This window comes from Carassius carassius, chromosome 31, assembly GCF_963082965.1.
Source record: "Carassius carassius chromosome 31, fCarCar2.1, whole genome shotgun sequence".
NCBI classification, from domain to species: Eukaryota; Metazoa; Chordata; class Actinopteri; order Cypriniformes; family Cyprinidae; genus Carassius; species Carassius carassius.
In genome coordinates, this window is record NC_081785.1 from 21836315 (window position 1) to 21846147 (window position 9833).

The following is a 9833-nucleotide window of genomic DNA, read 5'->3' on the forward strand; positions in this document are numbered from 1 at the left end:
ATTAAAATATATCTTTTTAAATGCATGTCAGTTTGGTGGCAGTCAAATGCAATTATCTTGTTGAGCTTGAGCTATTTAGAGCACTTCTGTATTACTGGAGGCAACAGTCCTATTAGGTATCTGAAAGCCTATCACACCAATCTTTATCTGTCTGCTGATTCAGTGAAAGTGAGAGAGGCCATTGGAGAAGGTGAGTGGAATGGTTTAGAATAATAAATATACAAGTTTTGATTCATTATAAAATTCTTTCTTATTAGGAATTGCAGCAGCTACACTATTCTCACTAAGAGAAATCACAAAGGTGAGTGGCCTTTGATGTAGATGCCTTTTTCTTCTCGAATGAGTATATTATACTTCTGACAATAGTGAATTATTATCATTTTCCATAGGGACCTCTTCAGGGGTTCTTGGAAGCTCTGTGAAAACTGCAAGGCACCCGGGCCCTCCCGGGCGGCTCATGTTTCCTGTGGAACAGCCCAGAAGTTTCAATCAAAGACAGTGAGGGATGTAAAAAAAAGCCACGTCAGCCCATCAGCTAGAGTGAATACTGCTCTGTCCATCCGGGGTGCGACAAGTGATCCATTTCAATCAAACAGTTGACGGTAGCCATTGACTTCCATAGTATGGAAATACTCTGAATTGGCTACCAACCAATTTTATTTTTCTTTGTTAAATTGCAAAAAACATAAACAAAGAATAAAATAAATAGCCTAAAGGCCAGAATAGGCCAGTTTGTCAATGGCAGGCCCCCTTCACTGAGCATTAAAGCTTTGAGGTTGTTCACTAAGTTATATCAAATCATATAAATAAAAAAATAAAACTGTTATATATTCAATAGATGGAACACTGTTAAGTTAAATGGTTACATGTTGAAATACCAAATGTTATTTAATTATGCCACAGTCTAAGTCTATTATCTGAAGCTAAAATGCACCAAATCACCTTTAGCACTTCTGGCCTTGCATATATTTGCCTTTTATATTGTAATTGCCTTGTTTTGAATGAACATCTCTGTTACTGTTTACCATAAAGGGCTGTTCTGCACTCTGTATTGTAACCTTTATACGTGTATCTGTTATGCAGTATTTTAATCCCTCAGTTATGTGTATACAAATTGGGTTCTCTTGTTGCTGTTTACCATGGACGTGAAATCCTGAGTGTTACTCAGGGCATGCTCAAGTCTGAACATCATAATAAACCGTGAAGAATATTGCTTGGTGTGCAGAATATTCAAGTAGGTAATAAACATTCCCATCCATCTGAAAGGGAGCAGTTTGGACAGCGCGAGGGATTTAGTCTGTCGCTGTGTAAACTGAGCACACTCAGCACAGAAAAACAAATGACGCTTTGCGCGAAATGACAGAAATTTCCCTATTTCTTTACTTCTTCAAATAACCCCGAGCTTCAAATTCCCACTGTGTGTGTGTGTGTGTTTGTAAAGTACAGTTACCATAGTAATGTTGACTGTTTTGAGGTTGGGACTTAAAAAATATAATCTTTTGCTCTTCTGTGAACCATCGTAAACAAGTCGTTATTTGAGAAACTCTTTTGGACCTTTGATTGGCGTCCAGTTTTTTAATCTGCCACCCTCTTTAAATATTATGCCTTATGACTTCTGTATGGTGCTGACTTTAGTTGGTGTTTGTAGATTATACGATATTAATGTAGGGAACAGTAAAAATAGTTTCAATCTATGATTCAGATCACATGGTTAGTGTCATATGACATTGATGAGCCCTCGAAAGAAGGAATGAGAGCAGAAATCTTCCACAGTTACTAAATAATACACTCTTTTACTAATGCTGTCGTGTACCGTGATGAATTCAGAAGGATAAACAGATGTGAGACTCCTGAGGTAAATCATGGAGAGTTTGGGAGTTTTGTTCGTTCTCGCTTGTGTTTTGGGTGAGTTTCACAGATCAACTGTGAGTTTTAACATAACATAACGTCAAACCGCATTTTAATATTTAACGTTTATCACTAAAAGTTGAGCTAATATTTTAAAATACACATAAGTGCCATGGACGTGCGGGAAAAATGTAAAGGTTGTGTAAAACATTTCGCTTTGTGAATGAGCCATTTTCAAAATCAGAATTAATTGTCTATCTAAACTATACATAGAGAGATTTTTTTAAACGTAGTGTTTAATATTTTTGTATAATTGTATAATTGTTTAGCTGTTTTAAAAAATCCTTTTCCTCTATTTATGTATATGTATGTGTGTAAGTATTTATTTATTTGTGATGTTTTTTTTTTCAATACAGAGACACATTTACTACGTCTTTGAGATTTTTTAACAAAACAACATTGTTCCTAAAGACATGCCTAAATCCAACAATAGGCTACTTGCAGATCTGCAGAGCAAAATCAACACAGCTCTGCTTAGTAAACAAAGACTATTTGAGTTCTTGGTATGTCATGGCAGTGTTCTGTAGTGATTTAAGTTTTTATGACCTCTGATTCATTCATTCATCAGTGTCGATGTTATTTGTCAAATTACCCATTTGTGTGTTTCAAAGAATTTGTTCAGATGATCTGAAATATTTATTAACAATTCAATAAGAGTCAACCAAGTAGTGAAAGCTTGTGGAAGAGCACAAACAGAAACATGGTTCCTCTAGTATTTCTGGAGTTAAATCAAATCATATGACCTTCCCCTCAGAATAACTGTATTTCTTCTGTGGGTTGCTTGTGTTGCTGAGGGTGACCGGCCTCATGGCTAATGTGATTACATTCACAATAAGGACTCTGTTTGCCTTTCTGCTGATGGTTAACAACCATGCTGTGCCATTTACAATATACATCAACAAACCATAAAATCACACACAATCGAAGGAACACAAGGGGGATTCAAGTGATGCAGAAAAACACAAATGAGAAATCATATGACGTATTTGAACCTAGTTTGTCTTCTTTGTTGTGTAGGAGTGGTGATGAGTCAGACAACACTCAGTCCTGCTGTGACGATCACCACAGCCAGTGTAAACCTGACCACTGCTGCTCCCAGCTGCTCCAGCCTCAACACCTCCACTTGCGCTGCCTGCGCTCCTGGCTCTTGTTATGATAATGGTGGGTGCTTTTGGGTGTGTTGAGAATGGGAGTTGGTTTCATTTTGATTTCGTGGTGTCTTAAAAGTTGACTCATGCAATTTCTCTTTCTGTGGTCTCAGAAACTCTGTTGTGCTCCTGCTGTCCCGAGGCAGGCCTGTGTGTGTTACCTGGAGCCTGTCTTCTGTGTGTCCAGGGTTTCTATCAGCCTCTAGCAGGACAGCAGAGCTGTCTGCCCTGTTTATCTGGGTTTTACAGCAAGTGAGAGGAGAAAGTATTACAGTTTTTTATTCAAAGCATACGCAGTCTTTCAATGCCAAGGCTTTAACCACTTTTTCATTAGTTCCACTGGAAGCCCCATCTGCCAGCCGTGTCCTTCTGGGTCCTACAGCAACAACACAGGCTCTGCCTCCTGTGCAGCCTGTGCACCTGGTAACAAGTCACATACATACATATGTAAATTCATTCATTCTGCTTTCCAACCTAAATATATTGACATATTGATGGGTGGAGAAAAAAACAAAACAAGCAAATGCAACTACATATTCAAATACTGAGGGGAAAAAACGAATTTAAATGTTTTTAAAAAAAAAAAATATAAAAGTATATCATTGTATTTTTCACTGAAATTATTCAAGATTATTATTTATTATATAAAAGTACACGTATGTATGAAAAATAAAAAAATCATGAGTATTATATACCCTTACAGTACAGTTATGAGATGTAAAATGTAATCTGAAATTATATGTTATATATTATAAAAATATATGTTGTACTGTTCTTTTTTTTCTCTTTTTGCATCAGGTTTCTACACATCTTTGCAAAATTCAACATCATGTAACCCATGTCCACAAGGCACATACTGCAAGTAAGTGTCTTTTCTAATCACAGCACCATAAATAAATACATCTCAGGCTTTGAGTAATATACTTTTATTTATATGCACTTATTATATTTTATTAGATTTTTAATTTGAAAAATGAAACACTGGATATTTAATAACATTTAGTTTTATTCTTGTTTTTATTTTAAGGAATGATTAGAATATCTTGGTATTTACAGATGAAATGCTTTGATGTGTTTCATAAATGTTGAATTATATGGCTATTACAAAGAACCATCTCCATTTATAGGCTTGATGACATTCTCTCTGTTGATTTGTTGTGAATATGTTAGTCGTCACAGCGGGGTCATTGCAGTGCCACAGAGCTGACAGATTTTCTTTGTTAAAATTCTCCTTCCTGCCTGTTTGCTAGTTCCTCCAGCTGTACTCAGTGTCGGGTCTGTCCCGCAGGCTCAGAGGCTCTAGGGGCCGCTTCCAAAGAATGTACACCTTGTCGTCCAGGTATCTTCTTCTTTTAGCCACATTGCTTACTCAAATTATAGGACAACGCAAACTAATGAAATGTAGTTTTTGCGATTGAGACAAACGAATCCACGTTACTCATTACACGTAATTGGACAGACGTGATGAAATCGATTATATCAGTATGATACAAGTTTTGCCATAGTACATAAATGAAGGTCTTTTGTTCAATAAGAAAATCTAAATTTTCACACTTATGAAACGCAAATCATGTCAATATTTTTTTTGACAGGAATGCACAAGCCTGCCCATCAAACCATGTGTCAGATTTGCAGCAGTGGTTTCTATCAGATCCACTGGGGCCAAGAGAACTGTGACCTTTGTCCTGAAAACCACTACTGCCCTGTTAGTGATTACTTCCTCTAAACACACACACACACACACACACACACACACACACACAGTCTTTACTGTTACCACTGAACTTGTTCCTCTTGCTTAAAATGCAAATCATATACTGTGTTTTTTTTAATACTTCCTTGTTTATCTAAGAACATTTTAAATGAGAGCATATTTCTGATTGCAAATATGTGTCACTACATAGAATAAATGTACTTCTGTCTATAAACCAGAGTCCTGATGTAAATCCGATCCTGTGTCCCACTGATGCATTCTGTCCTGAGGGCAGCACGGCCCCAGGTTACTGCATGGAGACCTTCTTCAGAAAGGCAGGGGAGACGTGTGAACTTTCTCCTGTTACCATTGCACTGCTTGTCATTGGAGGAGGAGGTATGATGGTTTACATCACACCTTCTCTCAGCTGAACATTGTTGCCAAACCAAAATATGAAAAATGTCAGTTTAACAGATAAAAATCATTCTGCTAAGCTCCGCCTCTTTGTACACTTGTGACATTTTGGTAGAATTTTGCCAGCAAAGGTCCATTGTTTACTGTCAATAGTGTGGAGATGCATGAAGCACAACTCCCACAGAAGTCATTTTCAAAGCAAGCAGCTTTCTGTTGGTCAGCGTGGCGAGTCCATGATAAACTTTAACCCCTTGTGAAATCTGTGTGGGGAAATCTTTCGCCCTAATGCAAAAGTTCCTGTCTGGATTTCACCTTCAACAATTGGCTGAGCAGTGGTAAATGTACTCAGTCATACAAGCTAAATTTATTATATAACTTAATTAAATGGTCAGTCTTAGATTTAAGATTGTTTGTTTGTGTTTTAAGACAGGGTTCAGCAAAAGGTCAGTTGTCGCTCTTAAATAATTCTTCTCCTCCACAGTGGGTCTTCTCTTCATCATCATTTTGGTTCTGCGGAGGAGAAGAGATAATGACAGTGAGCTTTCCCTTGCCCGGACCCCCCTCCTGCGAAAAGACCGCCCACCTGCTCGCTTCTATGGGATCCCTCGTGATGCTGAGCCTGTTTATGCAGGCTGGTGACATTACCATGTACACACCTCACAAATTTAGTCTGAAAGTTTCTATTTAGAACTTTGAACTGTTCTAAGCTTTATATCGGTAAGATACTATTAAATATTTAATGAATGAAGAGCACTTTTCTGCAATCCATTTTTAAAAGCTGTTTACTACTGACTGTATTGTGAAGTTTCATCTCTTTTGATTCTGACTGCTTTTCAAGTTTGTAAAGTATGAGAAACCATTCAGTATTTTGGGGGGTGTTTTCTTTTGTATCGATATGGTAAGCCATTGCACTGAAAGAATTTTGGACTAAATTGCTGTTTATTATTATTATTATTATTATTATTATTTTGGTACCACAATGTTTGTCTACCTAAGGTCCTGAAGGTATATTGTGTCATATAAATAAGCAGTATTTCTTGTATTTAACGTGATGTGTCTCATATTAATTTTAAAACCGAATATTTTGGACAATTTCCAAGTTGATAAACTGGAATAAACAGCTTTTCACAACTTTGATATAAAAGTGTGGTGTGTCTTTGCAAGTTTGATGGATCATTCCTGAAACTTTCCTTCAGAAATCCCCAACATGTGCTTTCAGTATCTGAACAAATTGTCATATGACAAACCCAGTTTTATTGATTATACTTTAATTAAAAAATATATATTTTAATAATAAAAATCACATTGTTATAAAAAAATAATTTAATCTCTATTGCATAATTATATATTATATTTTTTGACATTTTAAAGCCATAAAAGGTATACTAATGTTGCTGGTGCATGCATGCCGGTAAGGTTTCAGTACTATGGCAGGCAGAATTTACATAAAACTATGGCTTGACTATCCATAAATATATTTTGATAAGTTACAATTGTATTTTGACGAGACATCATTATAATTTGTCTAGTCAAAGTAGTAATTAAAGATATTTGCAATTATAATTGGACAAGCAAGAAATCTGATTAGAAATCTCTAAATAATTTATGACTAGTCAAAATTTTAAATATTGTGTGTAGATTGAGTTTTCTCTGCATTCCTTATGTCACTTTCACATGTACACCAGCTACATTTTTATTTTTAATTACTTGGGTATAACAAAATGGCAGAAGACGACAGTTTCCAAGGTAAGATTGGTTCATAAAATGTTTGAGGTGGGGCTTAACTAAGGTGCATTTGCATGCAGATATCTATAAAGGGATTTTTACTAGTCACATTGTTAATTCCTGATATCTACATTGAAATTCCTCCTAGCCACAAAATTAATCAACTAAATGCAGATATCGCCCCAAAGAAAGATCTTTCTAGTCAAAAATCAGATTGAGATATCCATAATTAAATTGCCGATATCTTTAAATGAGTTTTGACTTCGAAGAATTCCACTTCAATATATCTCTTAAGTTTTTCTTAGTCAAAAATAAAATTCAAGATACTGAATCTACTCTTGTAATTTGACTAGTAATAAATTACTTTCAGATATCTAATAATGTAATTTGGATATCTTTAAAAATTTAAAATACCTTAAATTTGATTGTGACTAATCATACACCAGTTAGATATGTCTTGAATTATAAATTTTACTAGTGGCAATTCAGTTAGATATATCTCTAGTTTAATTATCAGTCAAACTCATTTGTAGATATCAGAAAATATTTTCAGCAAAAAGGTGAGAAAATCACATTTTTATCAAAAACATCTGGATAATATTCAGTACGGTTATCAAAGCATAAATCCAGTGAATCACTTTCATCAACACCTCCAAAGCTTGCACAGCCATATTCCACTTCCTGGATCATCATTTTACTCCATAACATTATGCAGTTTTCATTTATATGCTGTCTATTGCTGATGATCGCATTATTTATGCATCTGTAGTGTTCACATAAGAGATCCTAGTTTTTCCGTCCTGTTCACATGTGTTTTTTGTTCAGGAGGTTTTGTACTCGTTCAGAAAATGTGTAATAGCGCCTCCGAGTGTATAAAGTAAAAAAAAAAACGAAAATCTGTAAACTTGTCTTTTGGCGGGGAAGCGTTGTCTTCTAAATGACGAGATAAGTTGTCAATGGCAGTGAAAGAGTTTAGAGTTATGGGCTAATTTAATTTCTACTCCCTCCAAACTCCAGCTGAACCTGACTGTAGTGATGACGTCCCCCAAGTAACAGTCTTTGTAACGTTAGACTGAAAGTGAAAAAAAAGTGAAAGTGACGTGACATTTAGTCAAGTATGGTGACCCATACTCAGAATTCGTGCTCTGCATTTAACACTTTAACCTCTAACCTCTCTAACCACTAGGCCACGACTTCCCACTGTAGTGATGACTGTAGTAATGACGTCCATCCAGCTTTATTCTGTGTCCCATTAGACTGTAGTGATGACGTCCCCCAAGTAACAGTCTGTGCCCCATTAGACTGTAGTGATGATGTCCCCCAAGTAACAGTCTGTGCCCCGTTAGACTGTAGTGATGACGTCCCACAAGTAACAAGCTGTGCCCCATTAGACTGTAGTGATGACATCCCCCAAGTAACAGTCTGTGCCCCATTAGACTGTAGTGATGACGTCCCCCAAGTAACAGTCTGTGCCCCATTAGACTGTAGTGATGATGTCCCCCAAGTAACAGCCTGTGCCCCGTTAGACTGTAGTGATGATGTCCCCCAAGTAACAGTCTGTGTCCCGTTAGACTGTAGTGATGACATCCCCCAAGTAACAGTCTGTGCCCCATTAGACTGTAGTGATGATGTCCCCCAAGTAACAGTCTGTCCCGTTAGACTGTAGTGATGACGTCCCCCAAGTAACAGTCTGTGCCCCATTAGACTGTAGTGATGATGTCCCCCAAGTAACAGTCTGTGTCCCGTTAGACTGTAGTGATGACGTCCCCCAAGTAACAGTCTGTGCCCCCTTAGACTGTAGTGATGATGTCCCCCAAGTAACAGTATGTGCCCCGTTAGACTGTAGTGATGGTGTCCCCCAAGTAACAGTATGTGCCCCGTTAGACTGTAGTGATGATGTCCCCCAAGTAACAGTATGTGCCCCGTTAGACAGTAGTAATGATGTCCCCCAAGTAACAGTATGTGCCCCGTTAGACTGTAGTGATGGTGTCCCCCAAGTAACAGTCTGTGCCCCGTTAGACTGTAGTGATGGCGTCCCTCCAGCTTTATTCTGTGTCACATCCAGCTGTAGTGATAATGTCCCCTAAGTAACAGTATGTGTACCATTAGACTGTAGTGATGATATCCCCCAAGTAACAGTCTGTGCCCCATTAGACTGTAGTGATGATGTCCCCCAAGTAGCAGTCTGTGTCCCGTTAGACTGTAGTGATGATGTCCCCCAAGTAACAGTATGTGTCCCGTTAGACTGTAGTGATGACGTCCCGCAAGCAACAGTCTGTCCCGTTAGACTGTAGTGACGACATCCCCCAAGTAACAGTTTGTGCCCCGTTAGACTGTAGTGATGGTGTCCCCCAAGTAACAGGCTGTGCCCGTTAGACTGTAGTGATGACGTCCCGCAAGTAACAGGCTGTGCCCCATTAGACTGTAGTGATGGTGTCCCCCAAGTAACAGTATGTGCCCCGTTAGACTGTAGTGATGATGTCCCCCAAGTAACAGTATGTGCCCCGTTAGACAGTAGTAATGATGTCCCCCAAGTAACAGTATGTGCCCCGTTAGACTGTAGTGATGGTGTCCCCCAAGTAACAGTCTGTGCCCCGTTAGACTGTAGTGATGGCGTCCCTCCAGCTTTATTCTGTGTCACATCCAGCTGTAGTGATAATGTCCCCTAAGTAACAGTATGTGTCCCATTAGACTGTAGTGATTATGTCCCCCAAGTAACAGTCTGTGTCCCATTAGACTGTAGTGATGACGTCCCGCAAGCAACAGTCTGTCCCGTTAGACTGTAGTGACGACGTCCCCCAAGTAACAGTCTGTGCCCCATTAGACTGTAGTGATGATGTCCCCCAAGTAACAGTCTGTGCCCCGTTAGACTGTAGTGATGACGTCCCCCAAGTAACAGGCTGTGCCCCATTAGACTGTAGTGATGACATCCCCCAAGTAACAGT

General features: G+C 38.2%; 1 protein-coding gene across 3 annotated transcripts; it reads left to right on the forward strand.

Moving 5' to 3' along the window:
• The first annotated feature begins 1458 nt into the window (after nucleotides 1-1458).
• On the forward strand, nucleotides 1459-6307 carry si:dkey-21a6.5 (keratin-associated protein 16-1). Of its 3 annotated transcripts, none has more exons than XM_059519367.1 (9): nucleotides 1459-1905; nucleotides 2926-3069; nucleotides 3170-3308; nucleotides 3391-3479; nucleotides 3855-3918; nucleotides 4307-4395; nucleotides 4649-4761; nucleotides 4989-5084; nucleotides 5645-6307. In XM_059519367.1, the coding sequence occupies exons 1-9, from the start codon at nucleotides 1863-1865 to the stop codon at nucleotides 5849-5851; spliced, it is 984 nt and encodes a 327-aa protein (XP_059375350.1). In that variant the 5' UTR covers nucleotides 1459-1862; the 3' UTR covers nucleotides 5852-6307. The 3 variants fall into 3 exon arrangements, with proteins under 3 accessions (XP_059375350.1, XP_059375349.1, XP_059375351.1); XM_059519366.1 differs by having other exon boundaries at nucleotides 1469-1905; nucleotides 4989-5145; XM_059519368.1 differs by having other exon boundaries at nucleotides 1469-1855; nucleotides 4989-5145.
• Nucleotides 6308-9833: the final 3526 nt, after the last annotated feature.